This window comes from Babylonia areolata, chromosome 15 (genome assembly GCF_041734735.1).
Source record: "Babylonia areolata isolate BAREFJ2019XMU chromosome 15, ASM4173473v1, whole genome shotgun sequence".
NCBI classification, from domain to species: domain Eukaryota; kingdom Metazoa; phylum Mollusca; class Gastropoda; order Neogastropoda; family Buccinidae; genus Babylonia; species Babylonia areolata.
In genome coordinates this window covers 32005470-32022858 of record NC_134890.1, presented here as the reverse complement: position 1 = coordinate 32022858, position 17389 = coordinate 32005470, and the positions used below count along the sequence as shown (strand labels likewise).

Sequence of the window (17389 nt, the reverse complement as noted above, 5' to 3'; positions counted from 1 at the left end):
TGCTTTTAAAAGTTTGCTGATGTTGATGTTGTAATTTTTTGTTTTGTTTCTTTGTTTGTTTTTGCTGCACCACCATATGCATCGTTTCAGTGGCCATTCATTCCGGGTTCCCCATCCCTCCCATATACAGGCACACCCGACTTCTTTCGTTGCATTCTCAGCACCCGGCATTACACAGGTAACTATTGATGTTAGGTCACCAGGAGGCAGAGCGTCAGAGCAGACCCTGCACTGCCACTGAATCACTTCGCTGGATGTTCCTTTGTGCCTGTTGTGATTCAACATACTCAGGACACCACGGGGTCAGCCCGATACTCCCCCGTGTCGATACTCCCCTGTGTCAGTACCCCCTCCCCCCCGCCCCCATGTCGATACTCCCCCGTGTTGATACCCTCCCATGTCGATACTCCCCCGTGTTGATACCCTCCCATGTCGATACTCCCCCGTGTTGATACCCTCCCATGTCGATACTCCCCCATGTCGATACTCCCCCATGTCGATACTCCCCCATGTCGATACTCCCCCGTGTCGATACTCCCCCGTGTTGATACCCTCCCATGTCGATACTCCCCCGTGTTGATACCCTCCCATGTCGATACTCCCCCATGTCGATACTCCCCCGTGTTGATACTCCCCCGTGTCGATACTCCCCCGTGTTGATACCCTCCCATGTCGATACTCCCCCATGTTGATACTCCCCCGTGTTGATACCCTCCCATGTCGATACTCCCCCATGTCGATACTCCCCCGTGTTGATACCCTCCCATGTCGATACTCCCCCATGTCGATACTCCCCCGTGTTGATACCCTCCCATGTCGATACTCCCCCGTGTTGATACCCTCCCATGTCGATACTCCCCCGTGTTGATACCCTCCCATGTCGATACTCCCCCATGTCGATACTCCCCCATGTCGATACCCTCCCATGTCGATACTCCCCCATGTCGATACCCTCCCATGTCGATACTCCCCCGTGTTGATACTCCCCCGTGTTGATACCCTCCCATGTCGATACTCCCCCGTGTCGATACTCCCCCGTGTTGATACTCCCCCATGTCGATACTCCCCCATGTCGATACTCCCCCATGTCGATACTCCCCCGTGTTGATACTCCCCCGTGTTGATACCCCCCCATGTCGATACTCCCCCATGTCGATACTCCCCCGTGTTGATACTCCCCCATGTCGATACTCCCCCATGTCGATACTCCCCCGTGTTGATACTCCCCCGTGTTGATACCCTCCCATGTCGATACTCCCCCGGCTGGATAGTCCTCCGTACATGTGTGTGTCTGTTCTGTGGGTCTGTGTGTCTGTGCGCGCGTGCATTTGTGTGTGTGTGTGTGTGTGTGTGTGTGTGTGTGTGTGTGTGTGTGTGTGTGTTAGATAATTATAATGGGTAAAATTTTGTTTTAAAAAGATATTGCAATATAATATCCTTAGAACGAAATGCTAACGATAACAGAAAGCGAACTTGACAAATCAACAAAGATTTGAATTGGTAAGATTGATTAAACATTGATAATCACTATAATGTAATCTAATTGGTAAACTATAATCAGGGGGAAAGAAACATATTAATTGTTTGTATAAATTGAAGGCAAGTGGTTTGGGAGCGTGGGGCTATGCGTGTTTGCATGGATTGTTCATAATGTTTTATTTTCTTTTTACTGTTTTTACAAATACAACACACATACACGCGCGCGCGCGCACGCACGCACGCACACACACATACACACACACACACACACGCGCGCGCGCGCGCGCACACACACGCACACACACGCACACACACACTCACCCACGCACTCACACACACACACACACACACACACACACACAGGCTGCCACTGATTGGCTGCAAGAAGGGTGGGAAAAGATCTCTGATGCCAGGACGAACATGGCGTCTAGCGTGTTGCTCAGTCTGTTGTATTTGGAAAAGCCCACAGAGACTCTGTTCCGTTTTGAGGAAATTTGTGCAATGGTGTTTGGAAATGAAGCCAATATTCATCTGATTTGCAAAGCATTGTGTTCTACCTTTCTTGCTAGACTTACGGCACACACACACACACACACACACACACACACACACACACACACAGAAAGAGAGAGAGAGAGAGAGAGAGAGAGAGCTACTGAGTCGTGATGAAAACGTCTTAGTCCGTGCAACACGGCCCGTGAAACTACAAGGCAGCGAGCCCACATAACAGCGGGCCCCAACCACGGACGTACAGAGTCCATGGCCCCAACACACGTCGCGCACTGCTGCTCAACTCTGAAAGCGGACGGTGGTAAGAAGAGAACTCATAACACATTCATCATTCTACAACAAATCTTTAATCAAGCAGAAAGCATCATCAGTCACAAATATAGACATACATCTGAATTTAACTGTTCTGGATCTTTGTGAGAGGGTCTATCGAGCCGGGGGAGTATTGACACGGGGGAGTATTGACACGGGGAAGTATTGACACGGGGGAGTATTGACACGGGGGACTATCGAGCCGGGGGAGTATTGACACGGGGGAGTATTGACACGGGGAAGTATTGACACGGGGGAGTATTGACACGGGGGACTATCGAGCCGGGGAAGTATTGACATGGGGGAGTATCAACACGGGGGCGTGGAGGCGGGGGGGGGGGGGGTTGTATCGACAGGGGGAGTATCGACACGGGGGAGTATTGACATGGGGGAGTATTTGGGAGTATCGACATGGGGGAGTATTAGGAATATCGACACGGGGGAGTATCGACATGGGGGAGTATTGGGGAGTATCGACACGGGGGAATATCGACATGGGGGAGTATTAGGAATATCGACACGGGGGAGTATCGACATGGGGGAGTATTGGGGAGTATCGACACGGGGGAGTAACGACATGGGAGACTATCGAGCCGGGGAAGTATTGACACGGGGGACTATCGAGCCGGGGAAGTATTGACATGGGGGAGTATCAACTCGGGGGCGTGGAGGCGGGGGGGGGGGGATATTGACACGGGGGAGTATCAGCACGGTGAGAGTATCGACACAGGGGAGTATCGACACGGGGAAGTATCGACACAGGGGAAGTATCGACACGGGGGAGTATTGACATGGGGGAGTATCGACACGGGGGAGTATCGACACGGGGGAGTATCGACACGGGGGAGTATTGACATGGGGGAGTATTTGGGAGTATCGACATGGGGGAGTATTAGGAATATCGACACGGGGGAGTATCGACACGGGGGACTATCGAGCCGGGGAAGTATTGACATGAGGGAGTATTGACATGGGGGAGTATTGACACGGGGGAGTATTGACATGGGGGAGTATTGACACGGGGGAGTATCGACACAGCGGAGTATCGACACAGGGGAGTATTGACACGGGGGAGTATCGACACGGGGAAGTATCGACACGGGGGAATATTGACATGGGGGAGTATTGGGGAGTATCGACACAGGGGAGTATCGACATGGGGGAGTATCGACACGGGGGTGGGGGGTGGGGTGGGGGGGGGGTATTGACATGGGGCGGCTTCAAAACATCAAACTCGTAATAAAAACGAATATATTATCAACATAACTACAAGAAACAAGTTTTACACTGACTACCTACAGCACCAATTATTAGAAAGTAAGTCGATTTTGTATGACACGATCCAACGTGGTTTTAATTCTGTTGATAACAATAAACTCACTAACGCTCGACACTGAACCCATACACACCATAACACGCGCTTGCTGCAGAAATACTAATGTGTCATCTGTGACACTGACTAGTACCAGGAAAACGAACACAGACACAGGAAATACTACTGTAGATTGTAAACAACTTTTAATTACGTCTACAAAAGAGTTACATACAACATGAAGCGCGGACAATTTCAAAGAAAAAATTAAGGGACTACTGAAAAACTAAAATTGATTTTTATCGATCGTGATCATGAGTGTTCTCCCTGCCCACCTTTCTGTGTCGTTACTTTATCTTGTTGAACACCAGTTGAAGCACAGAGAGAAAGAGAGAAGGAGAGAGAGGGAGAGAGAGAGAGAGGGGGAGAGAGAGAGAGAGAGAGGACCACGGATTGAGGTCATGGTGACGACATCTTCACACCAAGTCAAACTCCTCCACAACAATACTTTTCCCGCGGGCGGACGGGACCTTGACCACCGATGACGTCACAAACCCAGATGACGTCACCAGGACGGCTTCCAAGTTCCTCTCCTGAAAGCCGTAGTTGAGCAGCACCCTCCTGTCCCCTTCCGGCGTGATCAGCATCACGCAGCGGCAGCACTGACCTTGGCCTTGAAAACATCCCAGAGGGTTGTAGACAGCTACGTAGACGTTCCCCTCACCGTCCACATCCGCTTGGTAGACATTGGCTCTGTGACTCACGGCGCTGAAGTCAACGGCATCGCCGACGGTGGTCTTGGACACGCGGTTCAGCTTGACGATGGTGGAGTGGGTCTGTTGCGGGTAGTTCCCGCTCAGGTAGACGAGGTCCCCCTTCGGCGTCATGCCCGTGATGACGAAGTCCATGTTGTCAGCAAGTGTGTCCACAAACTGCCCGTCCGCCGTGATGACGTCCACGAAGGACTTGTGACTCATGATGTCCTGCCCCGAGAGGAGGAACGTCCCCGGCTCTGACCCAGCCGCAGCCGCCACGATGAGATGATCGCTGTACGTCCTCCGCTCCGGAACCCGGACCTCCTGCACCTGAGCCACCTCCGCCATGTCGGGGCCGAGGGTGAGCAGCTTCAGGACGTCGTGGTTCATGCCCGTGCCTGTCGTCAGCACGTGCCGCTCGTCCACGGCGGCCAGAGACTTGACGTCCTTGAACAGTGGCCTGCCGGGCAGCGGGAGGGAGGTGACGCGGGTGGCGGGGTCCGCCGCCGTGAGGAGGACGCGCGTGATGGGCACTCCGCCAGACAGGTCGCCCAGCAGAAGGGAGCCGTCTGGGAGGGACACCAGGCTTCTCATTCTGGGCGATGACCGGGACGTGGCGGGGAAGGTGACGGCGTGCGTCAGTTCAGGTTCAAGGCTGCGGGATGCTAGGGTGTCCGGGTGGTGGTGGTGGTGGGGGGAGGTGCTGGCTTGGCACTCTGCTGGACATGGATATGTGTTCACAGACACAGACACACACACACAGACACAGACACACACACATACACACACACACACACACATACACACACACACACAGACGCACACACACACACATACACACACACACACACATACACACACACAGACACAGACACACACACAGACACACACACACACACACACACACACACACAGACACACACACACACACACACACACACACACACACACACACACACACACACACACACACACACACACACACACACACACATGGCGTTTGTGAGTGTGTTATCTGTTTAATTATTTATCTATCATTTATTAATTAATTCATTCATTCGCTCAAGGCCTGACAAAGTGCGTTAGGTTACGCTGCTGGTCAGGCATTTGCCGTGCTTGGCATATGGATTTGACCGAACGCAGTGACGCCTCCTTGAGCTACCGATACCGATGCTGTACGGCTACCATCACAAACAGATACACCGAGAGAGTAACACTGACTCCAATCACTGTACGGTCACCATCACAAACAGACACACCGAGAGAGTAACGCTGACTCCAATCACTGTACGGTCACCACCTGCAAACAGACACACAGGGAACAGCACTGTGATTACTGCACGGTCACCACCTGCAAACAGACACACAGGGAACAGCACTGTGATTACTGCACGGTCACCACATACAAACAGACACACAGGGAACAGCACTGTGATTACTGCACGGATACAATTACAGACACACAGGGAACAGCACTGTGATTACTGCACGGATACAATTACAGACACACAGGGAACAGCACTGTGATTACTGCACGGATACAATTACAGACACACAGGGAACAGCACTGTGATTACTGCACGGATACAATTACAGACACACAGGGAACAGCACTGTGATTACTGCACGGATACAATTACAGACACACAGGGAACAGCACTGTGATTACTGCACGGATACAATTACAGACACACAGGGAACAGCACTGTGATTACTGCACGGATACAATTACAGACACACAGGGAACAGCACTGTGATTACTGCACGGATACAATTACAGACACACAGGGAACAGCACTGTGATTACTGCACGGATACAATTACAGACACACAGGGAACAGCACTGTGATTACTGCACGGATACAATTACAGACACACAGGGAACAGCACTGTGATTACTGCACGGATACAATTACAGACACACAGGGAACAGCACTGTGATTACTGCACGGATACAATTACAGACACACAGGGAACAGCACTGTGATTACTGCACGGATACAATTACAGACACACAGGGAACAGCACTGTGATTACTGCACGGTCACCACATACAAACAGACACACAGGGAACAGCACTGTGATTACTGCACGGATACAATTACAGACACACAGACAACAGCACAGGGATCCCTGCACAGTCACCATTTACAAACAGATGCACAGAGAATAGCAGAAGGATCATTGCGTGGTTACCATTGCAAACAGATACACAGAGAGTAGAACTGGGATCACGGCTGTAGGGTTACCATTTAAAAACAGATACGCAGAGTAGCACTTGGATCATTGTACTGTTACCAATACAGACACTCAGAGAGCAGCAGTAGAATCACTATATGACTGTGTGCCGGGTCATTTGCCGTTACAAACAGTTACACAGAGAGTAGCACTGAGATCATTGCACGGTCACCATTTACAAACACATAGACAGACAGTAGCCCTAGGATAATTGCGTTGTTACAATTACAGATACACAGAGAGTAGCAGCACTAAGATCACTGCACGGTCACCATTTACAGATACACAGAAAGCAGAAAAGGACCATTGCGTACAATTACAGATACACAGTAATCATGGCACGGTTGCCAACTGATTACATACAGATACACAGACAATGACACGATGATGATGTGGTTACTTACATAGCGGTCGGTGACCAAGCTCTAAGCGCTTTACAAACACGGGGTCATTTACACAACAGGCTGCCTTTCTAGGTAGAGCCGACTGACTCGGACGGCTGCCATTAGGCGCTCATCATTCGTTTCCTGAGCCATTCGATTAGATTTCAGGCGCACACACAATGTCATACACAGTCAGACAGACATGTAACAGAGCGCAGCAGACAGAGAGGCAGTCTGTGAATTCATACCCCAGCACAGCAGTAGCAGCAAGTTCAGCGACAGAAGTGGCATCATGATGAAGGACTTGGTTGTCGGAGGGTGTTCCACTGACGTGCGCCGGCAGTTAAAGAACCCGGTCTCTGTGGTTCAGAGTCTGCTGTCACTTTGGAAATCAGTCACTGCGTGCTGCTGCTAATATATGCGGAATTCAACAGGAAACCGCTTTGAGCGAAACGTATTATAACTGACCTTTGATGGGTTGTGAAGGGACGGGGAGGGAGGGGGGAGTGCTGGAGGATTCGTTTAGAGCTGAGAGTGGCGCTGGAGGTAGTAGACTGATGTAGATCGTGTGAAGTGAGGCGTGTGTGTGTGTTTTCTCTCTCTCTCTCTCTCTCTCTCTCTCTCTCTCTGTGTGTGTGTGTGTGTGTGTGTGTGTGTGTGTGTGTGTGTTTTCTCTCTCTGTGTGTGTGTGTGTGTGTGTGTGTGTGTGTGTGTGTGTGTGTGTGTGTTTTCTGTGTGTGTGTGTGTGTGTGTGTGTGTGTGTGAGTCACTCTGTGTGTGTCACTGTGTGTGTGTGTGTGTGTGTGTGAATGCGTGCGTGCGTGCTTGCGTGTGTGTGTGTGTGTATGTGTGTGTGTGTGTGTGTGTGTATGTGTGTGTGTTTGTGTGTTTTCTGTGTGTGTGTGTGTGTGAGTCACTCTGTGTGTGTCACTCTGTGTGTGTGTGTGTGTGTGTGTGCATGCGCGCGCGCGCGCGCGTGTGTGTGTGTGTGTGTGTGTGTGTTACTCTGTGTGTGTCACTCTGTGTGTGTGTGTGTGTGTGTGTTTTCTCTGTGTGTTAGTGTGTGTGTGTGTGTGTGTGTGTGTGTGTGTGTGTGTGTGTTTTCTCTGTGTGTTAGTGTGTTAGTGTGTGTTAGTGTGTGTGTGTGTGTGTGTGTGTGTGTACGAAAGAGAGAGAGAGAGAGAGTTTTCTTTGTGCTTATTTAATGACACACTCAAATCACTGCAGTTTTGTCTTTAGCATAAAAAAGACGGTACGTTCGAGGGGGTACGGGTATTCTCTTTCAACATCGCATTGGTTTGTACACGCACACACTATCAAACCTGAGTGTTATGAATGCATGGCTACAATTATATTGCTGGTGTGTGCATCCATGTGCATATCCAATTTCGCATTGTTCGTTTTTGTTTTTTTTTTTTCTGGTGAGCTTGTCCACTGATGGCTAAGCCAGTGTTCGCTTCATGAAGGCCTGGCTAAGCGCGTTGGGTTACACTGCTGGTCAGGCACTGATGTGCTTAGCAGATATGGTGTAGCGTATATGGATTTGTCCGAACGATGTGAAGCCTCCTTGAGAAACCGAACCGAACCGAACTGCTTCATCATTTGGTCAAACTGCTTGAATGGATTGATGTGAGAACATTTCCGAAAGCATGACAATGTTTCCCTGATTAATTAAATCAGTACCAGCATTGTCTGTGAACAAAATTGACAAAACTTCAGCAAACAACACAAACATAGCTTGATGTTCTGCTGTTTTTTTCCATATGTTATAGAAAACATTTTTCAAAGCCATATTACAAAAAAAAATCCGAACGCTTTGAAGTTCTCACAATTGGTTATCGTAAAGAATAAGCCATCTTTGTTGAAACTGTTTAAATTCATCTTTTAAAAAATGTTATGCATTTAAAAAATCTGTTCTAATCGGCTAGATTTCTCTTGGTTAGTTATTGTTAGTGTACTTTGTGTTATTTGAAATAAGATGCTTTTGTGTTCAGATAATAGGGCCTACACAGTCTAGCACAGCCTAATGTCATTTATTTACTTACAAGTTCGTCATGAGCTGGGTAACCGTGCCGCATAGATCGTCGCCATGTATTTGCCATTTGTATGTCCATTTTTGTTTTGTTTTGTTTTGTTTTTCCATGTGCCCCCATGCGGGTATTTTTCTTGACTAGACCACCGGTACAATGAATATACAGTTCAGGGGTGTGGAGAAGACGGTAGTGGTGGTGCAGGGCGGGGGTATAATTTTAACCTTTATCCTTTGCCGTACCTCGTTAGTGGTAAAAAAATTACCCATACTTTTATTCAAACCTTCATAACTCAGTCAGTTTTATAAGTACTTAACTGAAATTTGATGACTTTGTTCATTAATGATTTTTGCATATCCCCACAAAAAATAACTTTGTTTTGCTTGTAAACAAAGGAGTAAGTACACATTGAAATCGTTGTTTAATGTCTATGGTCAATATCAAAACGTGAAAGCAACATACCTCATTTTAAAACTGGCTTGCGTTCACAGTGCATATGAGTAGAATAGTTAATTCCTAAGAGAGGAGCTTAAAATCAAACGATTATATATGTGTATATATATATATATATATATATATATATATATATATATATATATATATATATATATTCTTTTTAATTTAATTATATTATCATTCAAGGAACGTTCCAGAATCAATCGGAGGTCAACTGGCAAACAAAATCACAGACATTTACCTGGTTTTCACCCATATCCTTCATTCTGTTTTTTGCCGAAAATCTAAGGACCGTCTGTCGACGCCAGTGCTATCAGTCGCCGGAAGCTGCCATTTGTTGACAATGCGCCGGTAGGCCTAGTGGTGATCAGAAAAGAAATAAGAACGAACCCAGGAAATAGGTTGAAACACAGGCAAATGTCTTTTGATTTTGTTTCCAACGAATCTCCGATTGATTGTAGAGAGTTTCCTGTATGATAAATAACACGACGAAAGTTCGACTTAAAACACTTTGTCATTTTACGTCCCTGTCCTTGGCTTTTACCTTCGTGGTACTTCGTGGGTGAGAAAATCACCCACTCCTTCATGTAAAGCTGCATAAGTCAGTACGTTTTACAACTATTTAACTGAAATTTGCCTACTTTGTCTATATATGATTTTTGCACATCCCCACCAAAAATGGTATTGTTTTGTTTGTAAACAAAGGATTAAATAAACAATAAAATCGTTGTATAAATTAATACGTGCCAGAGCGTATTTTGAAAGAGAAAAAGAGAAAGTTTGTATGGCTTCGTGATTTCGTATGTACGGTGACATTTCTCCGTCAGTTCCGTGACTGATCAACTGGATGATTGCTGACTGTGTAGTTGTCCAGGTCTTTAAGTGCTGCCGTTTATTGTAATGACTCGCTGTTTGCAGTTAATGGGAGAAACGTGACTGTTTGAAACTCGCGAGAAAAGGAGATTAGAAGAGCAAGAGCGACTGCATGTGAGTGGATTTCGATAGTTTTTGCTTTGGTTTTATAAATTCATTAATCAATTTATTTATTTATTTATTATTCACCCTTCCAATATTATGTTTTTTCTTTCTCCAATCACTGACACTCACCCTCTTCATTTTAGATTTTGTACTCATCTTTTCCACATTCTGTTCTCTCTCTCTCTCTGTCTGTCTGTCTGTCTCTTCCTTTCTTAGTCCCCTCCCACTTGCCCCCACGCCCCTCCCCTCCACCTCAACCGCCCCCTTTTTCATTCGAATATACAGAAATGTCGATTTCTAATTAATAATAACAATTATCATTATGATAGAAATGATAATAATCCAAATGATAATAATAATATCATTTATTTTCAGTCTAATGTCATCATCTTAGATGAACAGACTCTAAATAAATAAACGAACGAAATTCATTCATTTATTTATCTATCTATCTGTTTGTTTATTTATTTATTCATTCATTCATTTATCTATTCATCTATTTTTATCCCCGTCTAATATCACCAACGACGAAGAAATATTGCTGAAAGTGTGTGTGTGTGGTTCGTCCGTCGGGATCGACGAGGACCATCTAGTCATCCTGGGGGTGGGTGGGTTGGGCTCTGTGGGTGCGCAGATGACTGGTCAGGCCAATCCGCGCCCGGAAGGTTCTGACGCAGTGTGGACAGGGGATGGTGGCGGCTGTCGGGGACTTGCTGGCACTGCTTTTCCTGGCCTGTCTGCGTTGCTCTGCTGCAGCGATTCTGTTGGCCTCACAAGATTTGGCGCCTTTATGGACAACTGAACGCCACTTTGGTCTGTCCATTGCATTCAGCTCCCATGTGTCGTGGCTGATGTTGAAGGCCTTCAGAGAAGCTTTCTGAGTGTCAGAAAGTAACAGCGACCGAACTGATATTGTCATGATTGCCATGAATCGTCCGCGTTATCAGTCGTCATGAATTGTGTGTCAGTGCCTCAGTGTATGCCGTCAGTGCATGCGTGAGTGAGTGCTTGCATGCGTGCATATCGGTATTGTCTTGAATGGTGTGTGTGTGTGTGTGTGTGTGTGTGTGTGTGTGTGTGTGTGTGTGTGTGTGTGTGTGTGTGTGTGTGTGTGTGTGTGTGTGTGTGTGTGTGTGTGGCTGCGTCCGTAGGTCAGTCAGTGCAAGCGTGCGTACGTGTGCATGTGTATGCTCCCAATCGTGTGTGTGTGTGTGTGTGTGTGTGTGTGTGACAAAGAGAGAGAGAGGAAGAGAGAATGTGTGTGTGTGTGTGTGTGTGTGTGTGTGTGTGAGAGAGAGAGAGAGAGAGAGAGAGAGAGAGAGACAGAGAGAGAGAGGGAGAGAGAGAGTGTGTGTGTAGTTGTGTGTGTGTGGATGAGCGTTCACAATTCGCCATACTGACAGACACTGACAGACAGACAGACAGACAGAGTACGTACCGGCGAACTGCGTACATGACGATTAGCGAACATGCTGCTTGCCAGATAGACAACTGAGCCGCCAAACAGACAGACAGACAGACATACAGAGCTAAGATACGAACGAAAAAAATACCAGTCACACACAAAAGGGAGAGAATACGATTTTTTCTTCTTCTGACAACTGACTCACAATGATCGCTGCATATCGAGTTGTTATTCGTGGATTGAAACATGTTATCCTTCCATGTGGGTCAGAGAAGCCAGGGAAATATTTCATGTGAATAATGAAATAGTCTTATATAGCAAGCGGGGACAATAATAATAATAATAATAATAATAATAATAATAATAATAATAATAGTAATAATGATAATAATAATAATGGTATTCATTATTATTATTATTATTATTGTAACCATAGGCCCTAATAATAGAACAGGAAAGGAAAACATTTAAGTTATTTTTATGATAAAATGGTGTTATGACAGCTATTAGGGTCAGAAAAGGATTGATAATAACAATAATAATAATAATAATAATAATAATTTGATGATGATGATGATGATAGTGCATGAACAGAAAAAGTCAGTATTTCATTACAGGACTGAGGTTAACACGAAACCATTTTTTTATATGATTACAAAATCAGAATTGTCTTAATTAAGGAAACTGAAAAAGTTACTGATTTGATTAATGGCGTTGCTCTGACAGACAGAGAGGGGGGATTACCGGAGAGAGAGAGAGACAGAGAGAGACAGAGAGAGAGACAGAGAGAGAGAGAGAGAGAGAGAGAGAGAGAGGACCAAGCCAGAGATAGATGCCCGAGTCAGATGTGTGCATTCCATAGGCACTATCTGATCGCACCAAACACTCAGTCAGTGACTACAGGCCCACTGAGGGGAGTCATGATCTACACTGTCTGGGCGACATTAATTCAGGAACTGCACACCAGAACGCTGGGTCAAACATAAACATTTTATATATATATATATATATCTAACTCACACTACCTGCGTTGGGTTCCAATGAAAGAAAGCGACTGCATTGTGAAAGCTACAAAAGAACCCAAAGCTAACACACACGGCATCACCATTGTTTCCGGTCAGTCCCGAGCGTCAACGCTCTGACAGGTTGAGTTATAAATAGTGCACGAGAAGACAACCGCGCTTCTGTCTTCAGGACATTCAGGGCATTGAGGCAAGAGTTCTTTCCCTTCGTCGACATTTTCGGCGCCGCTCAACACTGGAGGCGGCACACTGGCGTTTCTGGTTCCTTCACAGCTGTTTCTGTCCTCACCACTGTCTGTCTCGCTCGGTCTGGCTTGTGAGGTCGCCGTCAATCGTGTGCGGGAAGCAGTGGCTGGAGAGCGTGCAGGCATGATGACGTCAGGAAGCCTGGCCCCTCGTCGTTTGCTGCCTGACGTCAGAGGTTCTGCCGGAAACAACGGTACAGCGACCCCCCCGTCACCAGGTCTCTCAGAACTACACGCCGCGTTCGGAAACGCTTCGCACGGGTCTCGAGTGAAGGCTATAGGACTGCTGAACGCACAGTTCACATCAGTGTCTGATAAGTCTGTGGATGTGTGATGGTGGGTTGCTAGTTTTCTTGTCACGGATCTGCTTTCGTTGCACTGCAAGTCGCTTCTGTAGAAAACGCATCCGGCTGTGGCGCCGCTGTCTGGTGAGTCATGTGTGCTTTTGATTCCACCAAAAGCTTTGCCTTTACTGCATGGAATATCTGAAATATCGTCTCTACTGCTTGGGAGGTCTGAAATGTCATCACGACTGCTGGGCAAGTCGGAGATGTCGTCCCTACTACTGGGCAGGTCCGACACATCGTCCTTGCTGTCAAAGAGGTCACTGTCATCGCTGATCTCGTCGCTGTAAACGTTCCGACCACTACGATTCCGTTTCAGAGTGTCGTCTGAGTGTTCATGCCTTGGTGTGATGATTTGTGACTGCACGTGCAGCTGTTTCCGACGTTTCTTCCTCGTCTTGTGAAGGAGCAGGTCATGCTCAACACGTGGCTCCGGTAACCGTGCAGGAACCAGTTTCCGTTTTACCGTGGACTGCTCCGACTCGAACCCGTACAAGTCTGTTGGTGCGCCTTTGTCTGCACTACGAATGAAAACTAAACTTTCTGGTAAAATGAAACCTTCGTCATAATCAACCGAATCAGCCGTTGATCTTGTTTTGAATGAGGTCAGCGTGTCGTCAGTTGCTGTGGAAGTGCTGCTCTCTCTTTTGGAACTACTGGACGTGTCTCGGTCAGTGGACAAGGTGTCGGAGGTGTCAGAGGTCACGAGCCGATGACCCGGAACTCCCAGCCGTGTGGCCATGACCGAGTTCTGCTTCAACGACAGGCCCTCGGAGAAGAGTTTGGTTCGATGACACAGGTTTGCTTGGGTTAACTCTGCTACTTCACCGGGAAAATAGGTGGCCTCATAGGTGTCCATGTGGGAAGAATCACTAACACAGCTTGAACAGGAGTCTCTGGAAGAGCTTAACTGATAGGAATAACCAGCTCGTTTGGGAGCGTGGGTATGTTGGATAGCGTCTTTTGTCCCAGCCATTGGGAATTCAGGTTTGATTCTAAGTTCTTCTGGTGTTCTCGCTTTATGTCTTTCTTCGGCTAGACATGTTTGGTGTGCGTGTTGAAAAGGCAGCATTTTGTCAGTCACGAACCTTTCGCCTTTATCATTAGAGTGGTTTGAGAATGAAAAGGAAGATGAGGTATTGATGCTTGTGAAAATGTCATCTTTGGAAAACACTCTTTCGTGTTTTCTTAACAATACTGAACATGTGTCTTTGTTTGAATGTGTTCCAACAGTTGCTTCATTGATAACTTCACGAATTCTTTGTCCTAAGGTTTTGCCTATGCAGTTACCACCGCTGCTGGTGCCGAATGAGGAAAAGGATGAAGGAGCACTCTGAGACAGCAGTTCTAGCCCGTCATCATTGTCCGTGTGGACGCCAGTGCACACAGCCTCACCACCCCCTACCATTGTTTTGTCTCCATTTCTTGAAGAGGTCTTGGCTGCTGCAGAATTTGACTGCTTTGGAAATGTGTGCTGGTCATGAGAAGGGCTGGAATGGTCTTTCAGCAGGCGCCTGTGCCGCAACAGTTTAGGTGACACAGAGCCGAACACTGCCGTCTGTGAGTTTTGTATGATGGTGTCTTCTGTCACAGCTGAGGTCGATGGCTGCTTGTCAGGTGATGTAGGAATGCCCTGTCTATCCTTGCTGTCTTGAGTCTGGGCATTGGTGGTGTGAGCGCCACTTGTTTCAGCGTCTCCTTTGGGCTCTGCACCAACGTTAACGACCTGCTGACTCTCTCGGCTTTCTCTGCTGGCGATGACCACTGCAGCGGATGGCTGGGACGCCATGGTGCATGTCTTGATGGGGGTTCCTTTAGGCTGCGGACAGTAGCGGATGGGGGTGGGGGATGTGGTGGACAGCACAGCAGAACATGAAGAGGTAGAAGTGGACCATGATGGAATAAGTGGAAACACATTGTCAGGTCCCCGAATTGGGCTTTCTGAGGAAGACGACGAGCATGAGGATGATGTGAACGTTTTCATGTGATGTACTCTCGATGTCTCAAGTGGAAACAAAGCTGGGATTTTTCGATCACTCCTTGTGTTTAAGGGTTGTTCTCTCCCTTTGCCTTTCCCGTGGTGTGGAGCTGCAGAAGAAAACAGCACGGGACTTTCAGGCATTTTTCTGGCAGAGACTGGAGATCTATAGATTTGAGGTAAAGAAATTTCTGCTGTTGCTTTTTGCCTGACGCTGTGAGAAGCTTCCCTGGACTCCGTACACCCTGGGTGGTTAGACAGCACCTTGGGGTGCTCGTGGATCCCAAACTTTTCACTGTCCAGCAGTTCTGCACAACACTCCGACAACACAGAGGCTGCTGGCGCATTAGCAGGAAACCTGCGTTCCACTGAAGGACTCTGACTGGGAGTTCTTTGTACCATGACGGGGTTGCCGGGGTTTGGGAGAGCTTTCCTCACGATGATTGGACTGTTTTCCGCGCTTTTGGACCACTCACCTGGAATGAAGGTTTTCAAGGACAAGCTATCTTTTCTGTGAACACTATGGCTTGGTTCAGAGAGCTTCCGGACAGATTTGGACTTGGTTTTGCAGTCAGGCTGAGAGACACCAATCAAAGCAGACGTTTTAGGGCTCATACTTTTACTTCTTCGGTGCGAGCAAACTTCAACCCCTTTTGAGTTGTCAGCGTTGTCGTAGTCATTGTCGACCCCGCTGTGTAGTTGAGCAAATCCAGTGTTGCTGAAATGTGTAAAATTCTCTGTGTTACACTGTTCAATGTTTCTCTTCAGATTCTCGAGTCTGTCTATGCATTTAGCAATGGTACAGGTCACAGCCGACGAGTTCACACCAGCACCGACTTTGGTCAGAGAATCGTCGTCAAGACAGCGTCGCTTAGGGCCAGAAACAGGGGAAGATAGATCAGAGAATGCCTGAGACACCACGAACTCTTCCTTCAAACTGTTTCGATGGTTTTGTGTGTTTGGAGATATGTGAACTGTTCTCGTGACAGATGAGGAATGCAGCCCTGTATTTGAGCAGGTCACGTCTGAGGTGTCGCTGCGATCAAAACCAGGGAAGTGATCCTTGACGTGTGAGGACACTCTGTCGTCGGGCAGGCAAGACGTTAAATGTTTCTCCTCTCGAAGGATCTTGGACACAAAGTTAGGGTTGCCGTCACTGTCGAACGTGCTTCCACCTAACATCCGTGGATGCAAGGCAGAGGTGGGCGAGGTGCCGAAAGAGCCAGCAGACTGGACAGTGATGGTCTGGAACACGGCAGGATGAAGTCTGGCAGACAGCGGATCCACATCCGTGCTCCACCCATCCACAGGCTTCCATGCCTGTTTCTTGCTGTTCTTCTGCTGGAAGGAAAGGTCCGGCCTGGCGGCCATCTTTCCCCCTTGTCGGTTTCCCATGGCCCTCGCCAAGTCTCGGGGCAGCGAAAGCTGGTAGGGTTGGTCTCTGTGCTCCCTTCAACGTTCGGGGTGTGGAACCTGGTAGTGAAGGTGTTGCGCAGTGATTACAAATTACTGACTTTTTTCTGTTCAGCATTCGGAGCGTTGGTCACGTAAGAAAATAAATGGTAATTCATTCACTTGTATGGATTGTTGATTGATGTAGCGCAGGGTTTTAGGCCTTCCAGGTTCTGAAACACACCTTCTGTTGATCAGGGACAGAGGTCACGCTCAATTTTTTTTGCCGTATGTCACTTTCTTTGTCGTTGGTTGGTTGGGAACTGATTCTTTCCATGAGACACTCATCCGATACCAAGACACTCTTCTTGGTCTAAAGTGCTCTTAAATTCTGACATCTGGTCAGATATGCACTGTCCAGCTTATTTTCTGATTTTTTTTGTCTTTGTCTCTGTCTCCCTGGGGTAACAAATCATAAAGGAAAAAAACAAACATTACGTGGTGAAGAAGCTGTGTACTTTCTTGCTCCCCCTCTCACATAGACTGTTCC

At 47.4% G+C, this 17389-nt stretch overlaps 2 protein-coding genes across 3 annotated transcripts in view; both read right to left on the bottom strand.

Moving 5' to 3' along the window:
- Positions 1 to 3355: 3355 nt before the first annotated feature.
- Positions 3356 to 7366, bottom strand: LOC143290271 (uncharacterized). Of its 2 annotated transcripts, none has more exons than XM_076599613.1 (2): positions 7238 to 7366; positions 3356 to 5084 (listed from the first exon to the last, which is right to left on the bottom strand). In XM_076599613.1, the coding sequence occupies exons 1-2, from the start codon at positions 7281 to 7283 to the stop codon at positions 4090 to 4092; spliced, it is 1041 nt and encodes a 346-aa protein (XP_076455728.1). In that variant the 5' UTR covers positions 7284 to 7366; the 3' UTR covers positions 3356 to 4089. The 2 variants fall into 2 exon arrangements, with proteins under 2 accessions (XP_076455728.1, XP_076455727.1); XM_076599612.1 differs by having other exon boundaries at positions 3356 to 5087; positions 7238 to 7365.
- Positions 7367 to 12022: 4656 nt separating this feature from the next.
- LOC143290575 (uncharacterized) overlaps positions 12023 to 17389 on the bottom strand; it is a 21126-nt gene continuing 15759 nt past the window's right edge. The window contains exon 2 of the mRNA XM_076600147.1: positions 12023 to 17389. This exon is cut by the window's right edge and continues 262 nt beyond it. Coding sequence (XP_076456262.1) covers positions 12976 to 16842 — 3867 coding nt within the window. The 5' untranslated portion in view covers positions 16843 to 17389 and the 3' untranslated portion in view covers positions 12023 to 12975.